At 38.3% G+C, this 23,775-nt stretch overlaps 3 protein-coding genes across 3 annotated transcripts; all 3 read left to right on the top strand.

Annotated features, from left to right (window-relative positions):
- The first annotated feature begins 11,956 nt into the window (after positions 1–11,956).
- On the top strand, positions 11,957–14,544 carry LOC130749369 (protein OCTOPUS-like). Its single transcript, XM_057602714.1, has one exon. It carries the CDS (start codon positions 12,184–12,186, stop codon positions 13,975–13,977), a length of 1,794 nt encoding a protein of 597 aa, XP_057458697.1. The 5' UTR covers positions 11,957–12,183; the 3' UTR covers positions 13,978–14,544.
- A 5,324-nt stretch (positions 14,545–19,868) lies between these two features.
- On the top strand, positions 19,869–21,634 carry LOC130743976 (protein FAR1-RELATED SEQUENCE 5-like). Its single transcript, XM_057596180.1, has 2 exons — positions 19,869–21,563; positions 21,611–21,634. Exons 1-2 carry the CDS (start codon positions 19,869–19,871, stop codon positions 21,632–21,634), a joined length of 1,719 nt encoding a protein of 572 aa, XP_057452163.1.
- Positions 21,635–21,689: 55 nt separating this feature from the next.
- Positions 21,690–23,279, top strand: LOC130748479 (uncharacterized). The gene is made up of 5 exons (XM_057601707.1): positions 21,690–22,202; positions 22,301–22,402; positions 22,499–22,609; positions 22,698–22,808; positions 22,906–23,279. The coding sequence occupies exons 1-5, from the start codon at positions 21,714–21,716 to the stop codon at positions 23,191–23,193; spliced, it is 1,101 nt and encodes a 366-aa protein (XP_057457690.1). The 5' UTR covers positions 21,690–21,713; the 3' UTR covers positions 23,194–23,279.
- Positions 23,280–23,775: the final 496 nt, after the last annotated feature.

The raw sequence follows: 23,775 nt of genomic DNA, 5'->3' as shown, positions 1-23,775 counted from the left end.
CTCCCACTAATCGCCGAATGACATTTGTGTAAGAAACGTATTGAAACCTAGATATATTATCATATTTGTATCACAAATAACTTCAAATTTAATGTGTGCACACTGTCAGTGTTAGTTTTACATCAAATAGTTTTTTTCCTTACCATTCTTCTCTTATGTGAAGCTGGTAGGCTGCTTTTCTTGTGTATTGTTTAGGCGTTCTTTGCTTATGTCAAAATATAAACTTTTACATAGAAAATAATTAATGTCTTAAGCATTTTTTATGTTAAGTCTTTCTAGGAATCAATGTGAGCATGATCTCAAAAGTTGCAATTTTTTTTAGCTCATAAATTGGAACAATGTTACTTAGAAGGAAAATTTTAAAGATTGATCAAATTGGAGTTTTTTTTCTTATTAAAATTAACTCGGTCTTACTTTAAACTTCTTAAATCAATGGTGCTCATCTAGTGATGTTCATTGGCTTATCGATCTCAGGTCGTGGTGTCTTCCTCTTTCCTTAACCATTCACATATTCATTAGGCTTAATTGCACATTTGGTCCCCCAACTTTTCCCTTCCTGCGAAAATCGTCCCCTAACTATGAAATTAGCAAAAACCGTCATGAAAGTTTACACTCCACTGTTGTTTTTCTGTGAAAATCGTCCCCCAAAAGGACGAGTTTTTCTAATTTCGTAGTTGGGCGACACTTTTAATATTTATGTACTTTGCGCACACACACACAATGATATGCATTAATGGTAAAGACGCTTTTAATATTTATGTACTAGAAAATTGCATTAATAGTTTCAGTTTTTTTTTTGAATGAAATAAAAATTAAATGATTCATCTCATCTTAAATGTCTCCCATTCTCTATGTAAATCAAAAGGTGTATTAACCAAATTGAATATAACGAAAAGAGTGGTGTTTAAAAACAATTCTGATGATAACCAAAGAAAAAATGAAGAATTTAAATGTCTTAAAAAAATGCAAAGTGAATAATATTATGCTAGCATATGCCAAAGTGAATAATATATTATATAATATCATATAATATAATAAAATATATAATGCTTTAATATATTATAAAATAGTAATATACTATAATAGTAATATAATATTGCAATATTATAATATAACATGTAATAATATTATATGTTATAATATATTTAATATGAATTCCGATAACAATAAATTTATATATTGGAAATGACGTGATTGTTTTGGACGGAAATGATAGGAAACGTGAATCTCTTTAATACACATAAAAAATGAAAAAGACCATACCACCACAATAATTGTTTGACTTTTGTAAATATTCACCTTAAAATTTTATGTTGTCTAAATTAATCCTTTTCGAATTTTAGACTCTTATATTTATTGAAACCCTAAACTCCTATATTTATTCACATAGTGGACCGTCATGGATTTGGATTGGGTCAACCGTGCCTCCAAGCTGGATGAGATACTAATAAATCAAATAAGAAAGCCCAAAAGGAAAACAACCAAACATGAGATGGAATCTCGACTCATCTCTTTTTAACCCCCAAGACTAGTAAAAAGAATTATTTATTATTACCCTTCATTTCCTCTCCCATTAATGTAACAAAGTCAACTTAGTAAGTCGTCCAGGTTGAGTTCATCTATAACTAGGGTTTAATTCATGTTCACTTTTCTACTGAAATAATACTCTAAGCTTTCTGCTCACTTAGTCGACTCTAGCTCTTGGGTTTTATTTAGGAACACATAGATGCTTCTTTTAATATCTTCATTAAAATACCCACGGTAAAAAGTTAAGACTTTTTCTTTTCAATTAGATATGATAAAAAAATAAAAATAAAAAGGTTTAAAATCATCATGTTTGATTGTTTTTATTTTCAAGTCAACTTAATGCTGAGTTTCATTGCTTACTGTTGAATCAATGAAAATTTGATTATATGTTCCAGATTATTTGAAGAATGGTTCAACCCATATTTTCAAGTCAACCTAATTCTGAATTTCATTGCTTACAAGAAGAAAATTTTGACACACACATATATGTACACACTATTCTGGTGAAAATTTTGATAGTTAACACAGTTCATGATCCAATATGTGTACTATTTAGAATGTTTGAAATGATAATATGTTTTGTTGATATCACTTTTAGATGCTTAAGGAGGGCAGTATGTATGCAAAATAATATGTGTGCAAGCGAATCATTTATGATGAAGATGATGAGCTTCAAGAGAATGATTCATAGTTCTTGCAGGGTGGAACCATGCAGTACCAAACACAATGAAAAAATATCTTTTCCGTTGGATTCACTAAAAAAGTGAATTGTAATAGAATATTTTTCTTGATTGTGCGAACCCCTTGAATCATTACATTACTTGATTCAAAGGGTTCTCGATGATTTATTTATGAGAAGTTTAAAACCTTTCCTTTCTATATTTGTCAGATTCTTTAATTGGTGTTGTAAAAGAACAATTAATGTTACAAATACTCCCTCCGTTCCAGAAAGTTTGTTGTTTTGGACCATCTTTCAATATCTCAAAATGTTTGTTGTTTTAGAAAACCAATGCATTTTTTTGCTAATTTTTTCCACCTATACCCTGATTTAATACATTTTCTCTCACTTATCACCTTTCATATTAACCAACTACATCTCTTCTCTATTAATTACATTCTTCTCTATCTAAGTATAATTTAATAGTTGCACATCATACTAGTAAAATTAAATCAGGGAAATCTAGTCAAATTATACTATCAATAATTGCTTTCTTAGTCTTTGTGTCACAACCTTAAACTACAAACTTTATGGAACGGAGGAGTACCAATCATCAAAATATCTGCACACTTGCACCAATACATGACTAAGTTCACCACCTCTAACCTCAACCACTCATTCATCAATACCTATACCTATTGTCGCCACATTTGAAACTACCTCATGCAGACATGACGTCCATACGCTCTCGTATAGCACCCGTCACGATGTGACCTTCCTTCACCAGCTTCTTCACCTAAATCATTATCTTCATCGTGTTGGGCTTCACGTAAGAAGCTCCACCCCATATCCCTCATTTGTTTAAACGCAAACACGAGACCTTTCTTCTTCAGAAATGGTGTGATCTAGTTCAAGCTTCCTCCATTAATAACTTCAATGTACCACAGTCTCCACCAAACAAATTTTCCCCATTAGGAGCTCCACCAACCTCTCACCATCATTTGTTCAAACACGACCATAATGAATTTTTTTCTTCACAAACTGTGTAAAGACATTTAAGTTTCCATCGTCATGAGCATTGTAACAATGTACCACCATCTCTGTGTATCATGCTACCCCATTAGAAGCTCCACCATATTTCTTTCATATTTTAAACACGATTAGGGTGTCCTTTCGTCGTCAGCATACCACTAACCTTGTTGTGTTGGGTTTCTCTGACAAGAGCTCCACTCTGTTCCCTCATTTTTTCAAACACAATCATGATGAAGGTGCTACTTGAGCAACGACTTTAGACAGCTGCAATGAGAGACGATTGTGGTCCGGGGATGTGGCAAGGCTAGAAGAGGGAATGGAAGTAATATTTAGTACTAGAATTTTTTTTGGAAAGTAAAATTGTGAAATGATATTATTATCATTAAACACAAACTTTTTAATGAACTACCATGGGGTACATCTTGAACTGACTGATAGTAGACTTCGCCCATCATGATGTAGTAGCTTAAGGTGATACATATTTGATTTCTCTTAATAATGTCTAGGGTTCAAGTTTCATAAATAGAAAAAAACACATGGAGAGTGTTTTCCACATAATGAAGTGGATGTGCCCAACTTCAAAATGATTGTCACCCAACTTGTACCTAGAAAAAGAGTACATTGTGATTGGGATAATAGCTAACAAGGTAGCAGAAAAGTTGATAAGTTAATTGATAACTAGAAAGAAAGGTCAAAGTTTCCAAAATAACTACTTAAATTAGAAGATTTTGGTTAAAATAGTTGTTACACATTCGCATAAGCACACATATTTATACGACATTTACCTAAACTTTATTTTAATTTAGAGACAAAATTATATTTCTTGCTAATTATAACAATAGTCTTTCAGTTAATCTGGTGTTGTTGTAAATTTTTATTTGAAGATAAAATATTTTCTTAAACATTACATCGAAAATCTAAGATGAAAAAGTTACCTAAAATGTTGAAAATAATATAGTAATCAAATAAATTATTTCGGGTTTTTTACTCATAATTTAAGTGTTATGGAAATAACATTATATTAGGAAAGGATATGTGTTTTATTAAAATATTATGGTTAAGGTGAAAATAAAATAGTATATAATGCATATGATCTATATATAAAGTGGACTGAGTTTTCTAGAGAGTTTTACTCCACCTTCTCTCTAGGGAACCATGGGAGTGAGCAGGGGACAATCGGCGAGGACAAGAAGCTTCGACAATCTTCAGGGAAGAAGGCGAACGATGATCCCCTGAGGGGTAATTAACCTTAGAGGTTCGACTTTCGAGCGAAATCATCTAAAAGACTATTGAAGGGAGGACGCGAGCAACGAAATCGAACATGAGAACACTCAACTTTGTTCCTAGATGGCTTAGGAGCAAACACAACCTATACCCAGGTTAAGAACCTCCTCAAGGGGACTGGAAGAATGCTGGGTTTGTTCGTGCAAAGGGAAATGAAGCGAAACTGAGACTCCAAATTTGGTTTTTCAAGGTTTCTACAACATAGCGATGCAAGGAAAACGCTTCTTCGTATTAATGGCGTTGACCTCAACGGAGTTCCTTTAAAGGTTTCGTTTGCAAAATATCATTTCGTTCCTCTAGGACGAAGGGGTAATGGAAAAGGAGCACGCTTGGAGCATCGGAGGAAGATATGGGTCCGAAAAGACAGGGAAGACATGGAAGACCAGGACAACAGGAAAACAGAGGATGAACCCGACATACCAGAAAATTTCAGCTTCAATGAGGAAGATTGCGAAAGAGTCGGGAAATTGGCGATTGATGCATTGAGAGGAAGTCACAGTATCACATCAGTGAAGACCTTTCTTTAGGATCGTGGTTGGCACAATGCAGAGGTCATATCCATGGGGGAAAATGAGGTAGTCATAGCCTTCAAAAGCCAACAAGAAATGTTTGAATTTCTCGGTGATGGAGGAGGTTACTTAAATGAGAAATTTGAACCGATCAAACAAGCAAATGTCCTGGACAAGCCAACCTGCCATTTTCTTTGGATCAGGGTGATGCATGTCCCACTAGGAGCGTGGAACACTGCTTTCTTTTCCAAAGTGGCATGCCTCCTGGGAGACTTTGTTTGTCTAGACGAAGAAACTGCGTCTCTTGCGAGGTTTGATAGAGCAAGGATTCTTATCTGCTCATCTTCGCCTACACTGGATAAGAAAATTATTCACTTCATAGTGGGGGGGGGGGGAAGGTTTTTGTGATCATAGTGGTGGTGGATACCGATGTGGCAGAGCAGGATCGAGTAGAGCAATGGGAACCGGCGCCATTCAGCCATGTCAACATTAACGGCGGATCGGAGACTGAGGGCACGGTGGTAGAGGAGGCACTCGAGGAAAACATCAACGATTGTACAGGAGGGGACTAAATGGAGATGGTAGGTGGGAAGACTGGACAGATACTGGAAGAGGTGGAACTTGCCTGGCCTGAAATTGAAAAAAAAGGGATGTCAGAAGGTCAACTAGTAGCTAAGGTCACTTCAGGAATTTTTTCCAAATTTCATCAGCCTTGGTTGAGGTAGCAGGGGTGTGCCTTTGATCACGGAGGCATCATTCTTGTCTTTGGTCAAAACAAGAGGATAAATATGGCGTTGTCAGGACTATGGGATGCAGGTCCCAGAAGTCTATCATCTTATAAGGTATCTTTTAGGGGGCCTACTACGCAAGGTGCACAAGATGAGAGCCAGGGATGCTCAGACGTGTGTTAGGGATGGTTTGTTAGGAATGTAATATTAAATGTAGAGGGTTTTGGGGCAAAATCAGGTTATGTTTGGAGAGGTGATGTTAGTAAGAGCGTGGGCCTCCTAACAGGCTCAATTCTATTTCTTGGGCCTAATGTCCCACAAAACTTATTGGCCCTCAACAACGAGAATGTTTGTGAATTTTCTCCACAACCTCACATTCAGACACTTGATCCTGAGGTAGTTTCATCCCCCTCACCAACCACAACAAAGAAACGAGGCAGACCCAGGAAGGGTAGGAGCACTCAAGAATCCATCAAGATAGGAGATACAACGCAAGTCATCTCGGTGTGATAAGAAACGAGGAAGGAAACTAAAGGTGAGCTCCGCCTTGTCACCTAGCAATTCAGGGCGAAGGGGTGTGTTCCAATCGGAAATATTTCACCAGAGCTGCCAAAGTGTGGCTGTTGGGGAAATTTTTGGGACTAGAATTCGATGGGCCAGACTCAAAGGCTATTGAAAATATAGAGGAAGATTTAAAGGCTTTTCTCCCCAATCTGGACCATGGAAATGAAGTGGCTCTCTTGGAACGTCAGAGGACTGGGCAGTGCAGAGAAGATGAGAGAGGTCAAGGAGCATTTGAGGAAGCTTTAGCCATAACTAATCCTCCTACAAGAGACAAAACTAGATGCGCTGAAGGAGAAAGTGATTCAGAGCTTTGCAAACTCGTTGAACTTTGAAATGGAGTTCGTACCAGCAACAGACGTTGTAGGAGGCCTATTAACTATGAGGATACCTTCTACCTTGACAACCATTCGGATATTTAAAACAGATATGATGTCGTTGCTCTCTGTTGAACTGAAAAAACCTGACTTGGCGTGCATCATTTGTAATATTTACGGGCCCAACTAGGAGGTGGAAATAGGACCTTTTTTCGCTGACCTAGATCGATGATAAATTTACTTAATAGCTGCTGCATTTTAGGAGGGGACTTTAATGCTATATTAAGCATAAAAGAGAGTGGGGAAACATGGGGTATTGATATTGCCTTTTCTGATTTTTTGAATGATTGCAACTTCTTAGATCTTCCGCTCCAAAATTCAAATTTCACTTGGTTTAGTCCGAGGTATGGGGGTGTTTGGAGTATATTAGGCATGTAGTAAATCAATGAGGGCTTATGGAATAATTTAGAGCAAATGAACCAACAGGTGGAGAATTGGGGGCTCTCCGATCACATAGCGGTGGTCTTGACTTTGGGGACTGCTAATTTTGGCCCGTAGCCATTCTTTTGTATTCGTACAGGATGGTTGTCAATTCTTTGCGGAATTTCATTCAAACAGAAAGCTTGTCAAGGGCCTCAATGTGTAAGCCCTGATTTTATTAAGTATTATTATTATTATTTGAAATGAATAATAAGTGTGAAATTCTAGTGAAGAATGAGTGTATGTGATTGATGATGTATGTGGAATTCATTAGTTTGAGAAAAATGAGATTTGGTGTTTGAAAGTGATTATTTTGTGGGGTTGTAAACCTCAAAAATAAGGTGATTTGTGTGTTGCTTGGAGGCCAAGTAATGATGGCCGTGACTTTGAGAAAAGAGATGAGAAAAGATGTCTTTTGCATTGTTTGGTTAATTTGGGAAAAATCTAGTTTATTTAAATAGATTGAGTTTTATTATAAAAGAAGAGGTTTATGTTATTTATTTATTTATTTATTTCAGTCTTTTTTAAATAAGAAAATTGAATAATTGATTTAATTTCCAATTAAGCATGTGATGGAAAGAAAAAAAAAAGGTTTTGGAAGCCCTAGTTTTGGTGTGGCCGCCGGCCACTTATGAGCTTTAGGGGGTTTTGGTTTTTGGTTTAATTTTATTTAATTAGTGATTAATAATATTAATGAGTTGGGTTTGGGCTTGGGTGAGAAGTTGAAAAAAAAAAATTAACCCTAATGCTAAGAGGGAGTCGTCGACTATTGTGAGGGAGTGTGGGAAAGTTGTTTTTTTTCCACAAAACTGATTGGAGAGCAAGAGGAAGAGGGAGAAAAGAAAGAAAGAGAGAAGAAAGAAAGTAGAGAGAAAAGAAAGAGAGGGTGCGTGAAAGAGAGAGAGATAGCGTGAGAAAGGGAGAGGAAGCAAGGAGAAGAAGAGAAAGTTGGTGAAGGAGATCAAGAGGAAGAGGGAGAACTCGAGCAAGGTGGAAGCAAGGATCAACCACTTCATCTTTTCATCTTCTTTCCATATTCCAAAGACTAAGGTGAGGGCTGATCTAGTAAGGGTAGAGTCTAGGTGATTACATGTCGAAAATCCATGATTTTATGTGAAAAAGATGTGATTTTGGGTGAGTTATGCCATGAGGGGTTTATTTGTATGATAGGGAACTCTCTTTATGCATGATTATTATGTGAAGTTTCTGTTTTTTCCATGCTCCTTACGTGATGCTATGATTCCATGATAATCACATGTCAAAAGTTGCTATTTTTCACTATCTTGCCTAGATCTGATTTGTGTTGTATAACATGCACTAGATCTGAATATTTGATGGTATTTTTATGATGAAACCTTGTTGGAGTTTGGCCTGAGAGACTTGATCAAACAAGATCAAAATTTTGGAAAACCCTAGGCTCCAAAGAGGCCACGACCGAACCCTATTTTAGGGGTTTCAGCGGATTTTTCTCGTTTCTTTTTATCTACTTGTTGGCCTGATTATTTGTTGCTGATTTTATTATTGAGATTATGGAAACATGGATGAAATGTTATTTGATGTGGTGTGGTCAAATCATAAACTCTCTAGGGTTTGATCAATACTTGTTATATGTGAGAGTTGGTTGGAAATAACATCCTCGTGGGGATGAAGTGAAACTTTATGTGATTTGATGAACATAATTAACATGAAGACTTAATAACATAAATCAACTCATGATAATTGCTATTATACCTTAAAAATGAGATTTCGCTTGCAAGTAGTATTTTATGGCTATAGTGCTAGAGTAGGCTATGGACCATGAGAACGATGGTGTCGTTAGAGACAAACAGTTACTTGCACGCGAGTGAGGATTTATGGATTGAATGTGTGCTCTCTATGTGATAACCCTGACTGAGTCACGGGTTAGGGATTGACTGTGTGGTCTCCCCGAGAATTGTGGGTTGACTGTGTGGTCCCCTCGAGATTGTTCATCTGCGGATGATCGAGATTGGCCAAGGTGATGTGGTGGTTGCGTGAATGGTGAGGTCATTAGCCTAACTAAACTATTAGGTTGCTAACTAAGATATGAAACTATAATTCTTATTTATTCATGTGATATTATGTGATCTGTGATTTACTTGTGCGTCTGGCATGAGATCTGACCATCTCTATGTGTTTATTTGTTGTTATGGGGGGGGGGGGGGGCAGATGGTTCTGATCACGAGCGTGGTTCGTTCGTGGTAGCTGACACTCCATGAGGAGGAGAATGACGAGGCCTGGGTGTCCGACTCACACCAGGTACGTCGCATCTATGTCGGCGGTGCTACATTTTCGGGTCGCAACGAGGAGGGAGAAGTCATCGAGGTCCAGCAGCTTGAGAACGGGAGGGTGAAGATGCCATTTGCACCCCCTCGTTTCTAATTCCCTATGGACATGGGATCTAGGACATCATCTGTGCAAGTGTCTGAGGAGGAGCTGGATCCTTCCGAGGATATGGAGGTCGTTCATGACCAGCCACCAGTAGAGCTTAGTGCACCATCGATGCCAGACCCAGAGATCGACCTTGACGAGCAGGTGGCTATGGATCAGGGAAAGGCGCAGCGGAAAGTTAGAGGGTTCTTCAGTTTGGCGGTCAAAGAAGTAGATGAAGATGATGAGGAGCCGGAGCCAGAGGAGGAAGAGGTGAATGTTGTACCAGAGGAAGAGCTTCCAAAGGTGACAGGCGATCCTTGGAATGAGGTTGCCCCATCTGATGACGAGCTGAGGTTCCGAAGCTTTACTGCTAGGACCAAGCGACAGTTCCAGAATGGTCAAGGGGGTATCTACCAGGGGTTGAAGGCTTACACGGAGGACAGGTTCCTTGATGACTAGGGTTGGGCTGAGTGACTCGTACTTCTACTTTTGGGTTTGAGAGACCGGTTGGCACCGAACTTTATTTATTTTCTTTCATTTGGATATTTCCTTTCTAAAGGATTGATGTAATTTTACATTGAGGTTCCATTCAGACGATTACTTATTATTTTCCATATTACTTATTAATTTCCATGGATTAATTAATGTCGAGGTTTACGATGGTATCTATTTCCGCAAGTTAATTTGGTTAAGTTTTCAAGAATTCACAATAAATGAACCTTTGTCATTAATTGAAGATTAATAATTGAATCGACGAAAATTCTTTACGAAAATTGGTAATTTGGTTACTGTGTGACACTCGATAAATCGGGGCATTACACAATGCGGGTTTTATATCTTTAATTCCAAAGAAGCATTGTCCACAAGAGGTTGCTGATTTTGGGCTTATAAGCCTTGTAAGGAGCATATATAAACTTGTGGCAAAAGTTTTAGCTTCACGATTGCAGAAGCTCATGCCGAGAATCATAACAAGGAACCATTCGCCTTCACACTAGGGATACAAATAGAGGATTGCATGCTAATTGCATCGGAGGTGGCATATTTTCTAAAGAAGAGACCGGAAGGAGGGTTCTTCCTCAAATTGGATTTTGCCAAGGCATAGATACAGTGGAATGGAAGTTTCTACTTGACTTATTGGCGGAGATGAATTTTGGAGATATATGGATCACGTGGATCAAACACTGCATCTCCTCAGCTTCCTTGGTCGTTCTTGTTAACGGTTCACCTTCGGCTTTCTTCGACATCCAAAGAGGACTCCGCCAAGGAGACCCTCTCTCACCTCTCCTCTTCAATTTATGCGTAAGTGGTCTATCTTCCATGCTCAATCAACTTTTAGGATCTCTCAGAGACAATCTCTTTAGTGGAGTGAGAATCAGACACAATCTAGCTTAGAATCATATTGCAATTTGTCGATGATACGTTGCTTTTTTTGTAAAAATTGTGAAGGGAAACTTGAGCGTCTCTGCCACGCCCTATTCTCATTCTTGTTTTCCTCGGGGTTGAAACTGAATATGTCAAAGTCTGTTTTAATTGGATGTAACATGGATCAAGAGATAGTTAATGACGCAGCTCAAGCTAACAGTTGGGCAGTGAGCTCTTTCCCCATTTCATATGTGGGACTGCCACTAGGAAGTAACCCAAAAAGGCTCGCGTTCTGGGAACCCATACTAGATAAGCTGAGTAAAAAAGGAAGGTCCTACAACTCTTAATTTATCTCTGTTAGTGGAAGATTAGTGATCCTAAAAGCTACCCTCATGCCAATCCCAATCTACTGGATGAATATTTACAAGGCTCCAACAGGGATTATTAGTCAAATTGAGAATATTTACAAGGACTTCTTATGGAGGAGAGAAGAAATAGAGAGGAAAATTATATGGGTGCCATGGGATCTAGTGTGCAAGTCCAAAGCACACGGAGGTCTGGGACTGGGACACATAGAGTGGAAAAATAGAGCCTTTTTATTGAAGTGGGCATGGAGGTACGACACTGATGGATAGCTTATGGAGGCACATGCTGGTAGCGAAATACAACTTGGAGCATCGTGGACTTTTGCTGCACTCAGGGATGGCGGAGGTGAAGTCTTGGTCCATGCTAATGAGGGATGTGATCGGAGTGCTTAAGGAAGAATCCTTAATAGCTGACATTAAAACCATTCTCCATCTATTTTAGAAAAAAAACTTAGATCAAGTTCTTTATATTCATTTTGTCAAGTTTTTGAATTAAATAATGACACTTGTATAATTTTTGAAAATTCAACTAGTAATTCCAAATAAATGTGATGTACGGTTTCTAACTTGCTAAGTTTTACAGTGGCTAAAAACCACCAGAAATGCAGTGTAAAATATGTTTTCTTCATTATACAGCCAAACAAAGCCTAACAGTTCTTACAATTTAATAAAAAAGAATCTTTGAAAAAGATTGTGGTGTAATTTTCTTTTCCCTTCCATTTATTCTCTCACCACACTTTTTGTTTCCTGGCTGTCCCTGGAAACCAAACATTTCCAGCAACCAAGCTGCAACTTTTCTCTCTCTCTTTCTTTCTTTCTTTCTTTCTTTCTTTCTTCCCATCACTCTCATAATCCAATTCACTCACTCACCTCATTCCTCAGCATCACTTCACACACAAGCAAACCAAACAAACCCTTTCTCTTTTCTCTCCTCTCTCACCATAACATGAGCACACCCTATCACCGGTTATGAATCCCGCACCACCACCACAACCACCGCAGCCTCACCGTCCCTCCACCTCCTGCCACCGCCACCCAGACGAACAATTCACCGGCTTCTGCCCCTCATGCCTCTGCGAACGCCTCACTGTCCTCCACCCCACAACCCCCTCCTCCTCCTCCATCGTCCCTGCCCGTAAGTCCACCTCCTCCACTGCCGCTGCCGCTCTTAGATCCGTTTTCCGGCAATCCTCCTCCTCCTTCTTCCCTGAGCTCCGCCGCTCGAAATCCTTTTCCGCTTCCAAGGCCAACGAAGCTCTCTCCGGAGCCTTTGAGCCCCAGAGAAAATCCTGCGACGTCAGGGTTCGTGGCGCAAACTTTAACCTCTTCAACCAAGACAACAGCAACAACGAGAAGAAGATTGAAGCCGTTGATTGCAGAAATCAAGCTTCCTCTTCTTCCAACATTCAGGTACCAAAGGAAGAAGAAGAAGAGAACAACGAGGACGTGATAATCGTTGTGGAGGAGGAACCTGAACCCAATGTGTGCAGTGTGAGCGAGGAGATTGAAATTGCTGAAGAAGAAGGAGAGGAATTGAAGACGATGAAGGACCACATAGATCTGGATTCTTCACAAACGAAGAAACCCAAGGGAAGCTTCTGGTCTGCGGCTTCGGTTTTCAGCAAGAAGCTTCAGAAATGGCGGCAGAAGCAGAAGGATGCGAAGAAGCAGCGGCGGGAAGGGGCGTTGCCGGCGGGGAAGCCAACCGGGCGGCATTTCCGGGAGACGCAGTCGGAGGTCGCGGACTACGGGTTCGGACGGCGGTCCTGCGACGTTGACCCGAGATTCTCACTGGACGCCGCTGGGCCGAGGTTCTCGCTTGACGCTGGGCGGATGTCGTCCGATGATCCGAGGTACTCCATTGACGAGCCGCGGGCTTCGCTGGACGGTTACTTGATCGGAAGAGCAGGTTTTCCGAGGATGCCGACGATGCTGTCGGTGGTTGAGGACGCTCCACCACCGCCGGTGAATGTGTTGAGGACTGATGCTCAAATTCCAGTTGAGGAGCCTCCGGTTGAGGATGATGCCGTGCCGGGAGGGTCTGCGCAGACCAGAGAGTACTACTCCGATTCATCATCAAGGAGGAGGAAGAGTCTTGATAGGTCTAGTTCGGCAAGAAAAAGTGAGATTGGTGGTGATGAGTTGATCAGGTCTGTTTCAAATGGCAGCATTATTGGCAATGCCAAGGTTACTCCTGCTGCTGCTGGTGTTGCTGCTGGTGTTGATTTCATCCATGGCGCGAAAATGGGGTTTCAGGATCGAGGGGATGATTGCTGTTCTGAAGTGTATGGGAATGGTGAAAGGAAAGAGGAGAAGAAGTCACGGAGGTGGAGCATTTGGGGATTGATTCACCGGCGCGGTAGGAACAAGGATGAGGATGATGGTAAGTGTAGTAGGGTGAATGGGGTTGAGCGCTGCTTCTCAGAGGATCATTTGAGGGGTGGTGGTTTGGGTGGCAGGGTGTGGAGGAGCAATAGTTCTGTGAGTTGGAGAAATACTCAAGCTTTTACTGGATCATTAGGCACTCAGAGTCAGAGGAGGAACATTAATGGTGTTCAGGGTAATGGGAATGGGAAGAAAGGTAAAGATGAGTTTGTGCTGGAAAGGAACAGAAGTGCAAGGTACTCTCCTAGCAGCGTTGACAATGGCCTATTACGGTTCTACTTGGCTCCCATGGGAGGTGGTGGCCGGAGAAATGGGTCTGTGAATGGCAGGTCCAACCAGGCACAGTCTATTGCAAGAAGCGTGATTGGATTGTATTAGCATTGCCATGGAAGGTCCAAGAAGGTGTTTCTTTTGGTTTCAGTTTGTTAATTCTGCTCCATTTTTGTGTAAACCACAAATGCCTCTGTATTCTCGTGATTCTTGATGGTTGATTACATACAGCACGCTGCATTTTTTCTGAGTAGCATCAATAATCAATTTACTCAAATCCTTTCGGTTCTGGTATTGGGTCGGTCTAGTTTAATGTACCAATCTAATCTCCTTAAGGCGTATTGGGCCTGAGAAACCAAGGTAATGCGAAGACCCAAGGCAAACGAGACTTTCAAACAACGAGCATGAGTTCAGTCGGTGAAGAGTCAGGATCTGTTGTGAGCGATTCCCTCCTCAATTGGTGGTTAAGACATGAATGTCATGATGAACTGTTTAAGTAAAGATCAATTAAAGACGTGATGTAATGTGTAGCGAGTTAGGTTGGGCCGATTATATAACGAGTCCCCAAACCATGACATAGGCATTCTCATTATATGTATTCTAGGGTTGAGATAGGCCTCTCTTGACCTAGCTTGTATACCTTAGCTTTACTACATGAACACTTTCATTTTATAATTGATTCTAAAGTCAAAATCAATTCTGATTGAAATTTCAATAAGTAGTTTCTGAATGTTAGAATCGATTCTGATGGAAGACAGAAACTGATCTGAAGATACTATTATCAACACAAGTTTACAGTGTTACCTTCATCAACTTGCTCTGAAATTGCTGCTGTTACTGACTTGATTTTTTTCCTTTCAACACCCATGTTATTATTTAATTGGCCAGAAAGAAAGCTGGGATATATGGCTAGATTGATGGCACCACTCAAAATATGCTTTGCCTTTGGACCCATTATGGTTTCTTTTTCCTGTCTTTAACTTTACGGTGCAAAGCTGATTTAGCTTGGTGTAAGTCTGAAAAGCTTATAATTTGGGGGCATTATAACATGAATTTTTGGCATGTTACACATTCCTACAAAAGTGTGTTTACAAGGTGGGCTCATGTCACCTGCCGTTGCTAATTGTCATGAGTTGTATTGAGTACAAGCTAGCTGTGGTTAATCCTTTTTCCTTTGGTTCAATTAATCAAAACTTTATTACATGTGACTTAATCAACACCATGGTCCCCAAGGAACATTTAAGGCTGGTTTTACTACAAAGAAAATGTAGAGCTTGGAAATTTCTTAGTGAAGAAGACTATAAAGGATCTACTCAGCTTCTAGCATGCTTGTACCAACTTTTCTTTTCTTATACTTAACAGTTCAGTTATCCAAAAAACCCCAAAAACTGCATCTCCTTATAATTAATTTTGATTTCAGAATCAAAATAGTTTAAAGACATGTCACAAAAGTGTACTAAACTCTCTTTGGGCATTGTGTGGTAGTTTTGAGATTATTTTGGACATTGAAACCATTATAGGAGAGAAGTTACAATGTCTTCTTTCTCTGATGTGGACAGCGACATCAATGTTTCTGCTGTGTAAGTCTAGTGATCAGGGAAATCGATGGATCCTAAGAAATTTGCATTTGGGTTATCAAGGCAGTGAACAGTGTCTGGACATAAGGAGGATGTTAACAGGAACAAGACAATAGTAAAAGAATATATATGGGGATGATGAGGGTGCATCAGAAAGCAGAGAGGTGGCCCTCCATGTTTGTAAAAGAAGAACAAATTTGCAGATTTTGTGGGAGAGGTACTGATTGACTTGAAACTAGAGGAATATTAATGCGTGTAAGGTCAACGTCATAATCTGAAGCATGATGGTTGAGATGTTTTTCCCATATGTAAAGATTTTTATTTGGTATAGAAAGTGTAGCTGCTAGTTGCCTCCTTTGTTGTGAAGCAGTACTCTCTCTGCAATTATTTGCTGTGCTTCTGCTGCAATATTTTGGTTGTATTTTTGAAAATTTGGTAAATTTTTACATTAAGGGAAGATGTACTTCTTTGTAATTTTTGTAAAGATAAAAGTTACTATGAAAGATTTTTGAACATGTTCATATTCGTTTGTTTTTAAAGATTCTATCGTAATTTTGACTTCAACGTGATTTCCAATCATACATTAAGTGTGTGTTTGGTTTCAAATCTGGAGAGGCCAAACGTGGATCTAGAAATTCAAAAGCAACTATTTCTTACTTCTGTAAATGTGGATTGGAGTCAAACGTGGATCGTAAATGGGTTTTCCAAACACACACTAATATACACTTGCAATCAAGCAGTTGAGACTTAAGAACCGTTATATTTTACAGCTTGAGCAGTTGAGATTCTTTGTGGTTTTTTTACTGTTTCATTGTATTAGAATATTATATTATAACTTCGTACACGAGACACGTCTTCTCTGGAGATGCAGAGATGAAGAAGCAGATTTTGGTTGCAGCAAAATAGTTTTATAAGAAGAGAATTGCCGACCTTCGAGAACTACAGAGGAAAAGCAAATGCCGCAGAATATATGGGTCGGTCCCGAGTAAACAATTGCTGCATAAATCAGATTTATCGGTTGGGAGTATTTCTCATCCTCATTACTCAATTTTTTACTTCTTTTAATGTAGTAAAATACTGCAATGCTATGACTTAGAAAGATAAATCACACTCTTCAGGATTTAATTTTTGGATCTCGCACATCTCAATCTATATATCTCCTAACTCTTACCACTTGAATCATTATTTAGGAACCCATTACTCGATTAAATGTGTGGTAACTTAATATTTCTATGAAAAATAATAAAATCCGAAATATAAATGAGGCTTGTTGATTCGGAGTCTAAATTTGAAAGATATTTCCATATCTAAAATGTTCCCATTGTGGAAAGTTAAATGTTCAGGGATCTTAGAAACCTAAAACCTGAGTATTGTCTAAGATATGAAAGAAGTTTCCAATACTATTGGCAACTTTCAAAAATACTTGAGTTTCATCCCTTTAGAACTCCAAATTTAATCATGATGAGTTTTTAACACTCCGGATTCATTTTTTACAAACTTGTTAGAGCATCTCCAATAGAGATCTTAAGTTGAGATTTTAAAATAAAATTTGGATTTAACAAAAATTCACCATGGAGCTATCATACATGGGTGGTGCAAAGCCTTAGCTCAGCAACCTTCAAAAATGAGATTTTAAATAAAATAATGTTTATTTCTCTCTCATTCAATACTAGAATTATATAAAATGAGACTGACTGCAAAGATCTTGCGTCAGCTATTACGGACACTACAAGGGTGGTGCTCGATGATCAACTTCAGCTGTTGCATGAAATTCAAGAGCTGATTAATAGGTCGTGGCGCATTCTGGTTAGTTGGATCCCGAGGGAGCACAATTCGGTGGCAGATTGGCTCGCAAAGGAAGGATTACATAGTCGCATACATGATTTAACTATTGTAGGCACACCAGGCCCTGAGTTGCAGTTTCTGCTCCTTCAGGATGAGTCAGGCGTTTTGTTGTTTTTGTCATTTTCCTATGTATAAAAAAAAGAATTAGATAAAATAATTTATTTTCTATTTCATGTTGAATTTTAATTATATATTTCCTACCATGATAAAATTTACTTATATTATATATTTTTTTAAATATTAATTAAGTTGTATTGAATTAATAATTTAATTTAATTTAATATTAGATGAAAATAAATAATATAAATATATTGAGTATTATAGGTCCAACTAAAAGTAAAATAAGATCCCAACTATTTGAGCAAAATGTGCACTTTGACCTTATGAATGTCTTAAATTTTATGTAGCAATATAGGCTCACAAAATGTGAGTCAAATCCCAAATTAAGATCTTCTTGTTGGAGATGCTCTTAGATACTGAATTTTTAAAAATGGGATAGTGTAACCTGTTTTGAAAACTTGGTAAATGAGACTATGAGAGGGGTGAGAGGTGAAAGGTGAAAGGTGAAAGAGAAATGAGGTTTTTAGGATTTTAGAAAGCAGGTATGAAAATTGGATGGGTAAAGTGGAAAATTCAACTCGCTTCTCAGTTTAACTTTTAAGCTTCTAGGACTAATAGTAATACTACCTAAGGTGGTCCAAAGGAATGCTAAGAGCAAGTTTATCTCGAATTTAAGTCTCTACATTTTTAAGGCAATTACAATGTTCTCAGAAAATGAATATAAAGATTTTACTAAGGCTGAATACTTCGAGTATGTCTCTCATTATGCCTGTAAATACAACAAGTATGTTTGTTCATTTACTTAAACACTATCATTTTACTTTCTCCTTGATTGACTTCGCCACAAAAGATTAAGAGAAACCACTAGATTTTGGAATTATGATTACTTTTTTATCTCAATTTATTAACTTGTTGAAGTAACTCTGTTTGAGCTTGAATAAGAGATTTTATACAACATAAATAAAACATCAAATATGAACGATCTTTTTATGTGAGATTGACGAGAATAAATTATGACCGTTACATATAATAATTAATGGTCATAATTGAAACAATAAAAAGTCATATGTTATATCATTTATTATCTTTTAATCATAACCATTAATTATTAGATCTAATAAGAACTTAAAAATAAAGATACTGGATTCTGTCCTGCGGGATGCATGTGCAGCAGTGTTTTGATAGATCCCCAATAAATCATTCAGGTTATCTCTTAATATTTAATCCAAGCCTTTAAATATAAAAATCAATGGCTAGAAGAAGTGCTGAAGGGAAAAAAGTGCCGGAGAGGATCAAATTCAAAAATAAATCATGATCGTTAAGATTAATGATCACAAATGACTGCTTAAAACTACGAGCAAACATTAACACTATGGGAAAAAGCAGTGAACAAGAAGTCCAAAAAGAAGCACTTTAACCCCTAATATGATTATATGAACCTCAAATCCCATCGGCTTGACAGTAATTAGATTTTAAATGATTATTGATCAACATATAAGATCATTATATGCCCCACCAGGATATTGAAGGAACAAAACCCGTTCCCATTTCAATTACTATGTCTTATATTTATGTTTTCTCCCTTTTCAATACAATTTGTTAAGCTCCATTATCACCGCGTTTGCCACAGAAGTCAAAAAGCTAGAAGAAAAACATCTCTGCATGTTTGCTCCTTTTGCTCCAATGGAGAAGTTAGGTGACAAAGAAAACAAAATTATGGACAAAGCAAAAAGAGGACCATGCCTCAATCGCATGTCTTATTTGACTTGGTTGAAACTTGAGAGAGGCATTCCCAGCGGTTTCACACTTACCTCTCCACCAGTGCTTTCACAGTATCAAGAACCAATTATCCCTAAAATTTAAGCTGTTGGTGAAGCACATGAATGGTCTTTATATTATAGGCAATTTCTGTGGTGCCCGCAACTTTTTTATGGGTAGCGTACAGGAATTGCTTGGACCAATAACATTATTTCTTTTGTTTCGATTTTTTTAAATCCGGAATAATAGCAGTAGCCTTTCGTAAATCATGAATTTACCCCCTAACTTCATTTATTTATAAGTTGGTCCCTTAGCTAAGGTAAAAGAAAACAAAAGCTAAGTTAAAAAGATCTTGGAGGTAATTTACATTCTGGGTAATTTACATTCTGGGTTCGTGAAAGATTAGATTAGGGTTCATGAGATAGGTTTTGTTCCTGAAGTCACCTAGATTGATTTCCTGATTTCATTTCATCTATTTGAACTGTCGTCTTCGGTAGCCTTTGGTTTGTGTGATTTCGAGGGTTTCACAGGTGATTCTTCTTCGACTGTGCTTTCACTGATGAATTTGGTTGTGCTCGTCTGTGTCGCTGTAAGATTTTGATACGGGTGTTTCGACTTGTACACCACTCTATTGAGCAGGGATCGAAGTTGCGGCTTCCTGAACTGGTATGATTTTTAATTATTTTTACCCTAAGTATGGTTTTATTAGGTAGCAATGTCTTGAATCCTCGGTTTTGATTTTATTTCAGAATTGGGAAAATGAATGATTCTTCAGGAGATAACTGGCTTAATCCGTTTGATGACGAGCTTTATATCATCGATGAGGATGATAGTCTGAATTCTAGCCCTGCCAACGGTTTGAAGCAGGGTGTGAATGAAGGGGATAATGATGGGGAAAATTTTGTGGATGTCGATGAGATGTTTGAAACTGGAAATGACAGTAAAAAAAACTCTGATGTAGAAGTTAAAGTCATGAAAAGGATTACTGAATTGTCTGCAGACGACATTAGAGGGATGGATTTCTCTTCTGAGGAGGAAGCATGTGAATTCTATTCTAAATATGCTCGTATCCGTGGATTCTCTCCAAGAAAAGATGATGTATACAAGGATGATGATGGCAAGATTATCTCACGACAGGTGGTGTGCAATAGGGCTGGACAAAGGCATCAGAAGCATATGCATAATAGTGGCAGAAGAAAACAACCTAAGCCTATTACTAGAGTGGGTTGCCTTGCTAGAATTCGATTTCGTTGTTTTTCTAGCAGTAAAAGGTGGAAAGTGGTTTTTTTTTGCGATGAACACAATCACCCATTAACACCATATAAGCATGTTCATTTGATTCCAAAATTCCGGCAATTGAGTGAAGGGGACAAAGCTCAAGCAGAAGGTATGAACCTATTTGGTGTGAGGACCCGCAATATTATGGAGGTGATGATGGGCCAAAAAGGTGGGGCTGAGTCGGTAGGCTTTACCGGCAAGGACTTGGCCAACCACCTAGACAAGCAAAAAAGGAAAAGAGTCAAAGATGGTGATGCAGTTGCGGCGCTGTCCTATTTACAAGGAAAACTTGACACTGACCCACTATTTTTCTTCAAGTACAACAAATCAGAACAAGGTAATCTCCTTAACTTGCTATGGTGTGATGGAACCAGTAGAATGGATTATAACGTGTTTGGAGATGTGGTTGCCTTTGATAGCACATACAAGAAGAACAAGTATAACAAACCTCTTGTGATTTTTTGTGGATACAACCACCACAAGCAAACAACTATCTTTGCTGCTGCACTTGTTCATGATGAGAAAACTGAGACTTTCATATGGGTTTTGGAAACCTTGACTGAAGCAATGTTTAACAGGCATCCTAAGGTGGCGGTTACAGATGGAGATCTAGCAATGAAGGAAGCTATTAGAGTTGTGTGGCCGAATACCACGCATCGTCAATGTGCATGGCACATTCACCAGAATGCTTTGAAAAATATTAGAAATCTTGATTTTGCAGATGAATTCAAGTTATTTGTGTACGCTAACTTAAACCCTGACAAGTTTGGAGAGAAGTGGGATAAACTGGTTGAGAAATATGGTATAGCCAACAATCCATGGATTGATACGATGTATGAGACAAGAGCTTCTTGGGCAAGCACCTTCATGCAAGACAAATTTTTTGCCGGTATTAGGACGACATCCTTATGTGAAGGTATTAACTCATTCATAAAGAATTATCTGCACTGTAAGTGTTCCTTGTTGGATTTTCTTTTCAATTTTGAGCGGGCTATGAAGAAATACAGGCACAATGAGTTGGAATCTGATTTTAAGTCTTCTTATGGTGAGCCTGTTATGACAACAGCACTTAGTGGCATTGAGTATGGAGCTGCCAAAATATTAACAAGGAGCATGTTTTGGGAAGTCAAGGGTCAAATTGAGGATGCCCTGGGGCTAAATGTGGAGCGTTCTGAGGTGGCCAATATTGTGATGATGAAAATGAGAAAAATTAGCAATCGCAGAAAAGAATATATTGTTGTTTATGATAAGAACCAGAAAAAGTTTGTATGTGAATGTGGTTATTTTGTGTTTTATGGCATCCCTTGTTCTCATATAATAGCTGGGATGAGAAGTGAGTATATTGATGAATTTCCAAGCAATCTAGTTTCTAAGAGGTGGTTGAAAACAGCCAAGTCTGCTCATGTGTATTCAATTTCAGAGCCTAGTATTCATTCACAGAATATGAAATTGTTGCGAAAAGGAGCTATGTCTGCCGCATGCAACTATCTCGCAGAAATAGCATGCGAAAAGGATGATGATTTTTCAAGTGTAATGGAAGACATTTATAAGCTGTTGAGGGATGTTCAGAAGAGTCGCAAACCGGGTTGTACAACAAAGAGTGCAGCCTTTAATGTGGGTGATCCAACTGTTGTACAGGGTAGAGGTGCCCCCAAGAAGACCAGAACTGTCACCAAGAGAAGGCATTGCTCAAATTGCAGGGGTATTGGACACACGATTCGTACGTGCCCGGTTTTGCTTTATCCTGATCAAGTCAATAACAGTGAAACAGGTGAATCTGCAAGTGAAGGAATTGAGGACAGCACAGACGACGAGGTGATTCTGATATTCACCATATTTATTGCCTGGTCTGATCATAATCATGTTGCTTGTGCATTTGGATATATAATTGTTAAAATTGAAATGATTTACAGACAAACGTTGGCAGCGTAGATCGGCAGAATAAGGGGGCTTCGGTGGCAAGTAAACTTAAATCGCAGCAACGGAAGCAGGGAAATGACTCCTCATCCACCCAAGTATGTGTAAATGAAATGCTTGTCATTCATCTTAAATTTTCTTGCATTGTGCTCAAGTTTTCTTTTTAGAGTGATGTGTGCTTACAAATTTTGCAGAACAAGCGTTCAAATCAGAACACGGTGTCGACAAAACAAAATAAGCGTAAATCTAAGCAGCGAGAAGTCCCAGTCATGATTCATTCAAGCCAAGTATCTGTGAATGAAGTGGTGAGTATTTTTCATTATCTTTTTATTTTTAAGTTTACTTAAATGCATCAATGTGTGAGTCTCTGATTCTTGGTCATAACCTGTGCAGACTCAGAGTTCACCGAATAATGCAGGTCGCGGTGATGTGGATAACAACAGAGTTACTTTGTTGCCCCAGCATCCACAGGAAATACCTTTGACCCAAGAATCTGTGAATCAGGTAATTAGGATGGTTGTATAATTTATTTATTTTCCCTTCAGTGGTGTTTACTCAAGTTTCTCATTAAATTGTTTTCTCGTGGACATAATCTGGGTAGGTACAGGTTTATAACATGGAGCCTATTGTACAACAAGTCCACTATCCTGTTGTTCGTGCTTCAGCTGGACTTCCATTTTTGCAACCTACTTATGCCGTGAATATGACTAATGGAGTTCAGGTGTTTCCACAGTTTATACAGCACCAAAACGTCCAGGTTCCTTACCAAGGAGTTCAGATGCAAACTCTATTTCAAGCTGGACCTTCTGGCTTACTCCCGACATTTTCATCGACGTTGGCGGCAGTCGATAGGAGACACAATAGAAATTCTAGTTTAGGAAATAATTGAAAGCATTTCATTTTAAGTCAGTTTGATTTTGATATTGGAACAAATTATGTATTTGTGTGAAGGAAAAAAATTATTAAATTATATTTTAAAAACATCTTCTGAAAAAACAATATAAGTGCAGACTTTACAATATGTGTCCACTTATTTCATGCATTTTTTTTTGGGTCAGAGTGTTGTTCATCTCACAAAAGGGTCAAGCCCAAAAACCAGGAGCCTGTTACAAGTGAGGTTCAAAATAAAATGATCAAACAATAAAATTACAACAACCAGAAAAAAAAATAGCTGATCACTGATTGCATTAAAGCTGCCTTTGTTCACAATAAGAATTGGCTGAACCCAAAATTTTTTTTGATTTGGCCTTTTGTTGTGAAGACCAGCAATGAAGTTTTTGTTTTTGGTCTGTTAGCCCATTGATCAATATAAACTGCGTTTTAGATCCTTTTATAGTCCCAAAGGTTTTCATTTTGGTCCAGTTAGCACATATCATCAGTAGAAATCAACTTCAAACATGACAAATTAAACTAGCAAAACGTAAAATTATCGCTAATAATTAAGAACAGTAACAAAGATTATCAGCAATAG

This window comes from Lotus japonicus, chromosome 3 (assembly GCF_012489685.1).
Source record: "Lotus japonicus ecotype B-129 chromosome 3, LjGifu_v1.2".
NCBI lineage: Eukaryota > Viridiplantae > Streptophyta > Magnoliopsida > Fabales > Fabaceae > Lotus > Lotus japonicus.
Note: the sequence above shows the minus strand (reverse complement) of the source record. Positions and strands in the feature narration are given on the sequence as shown.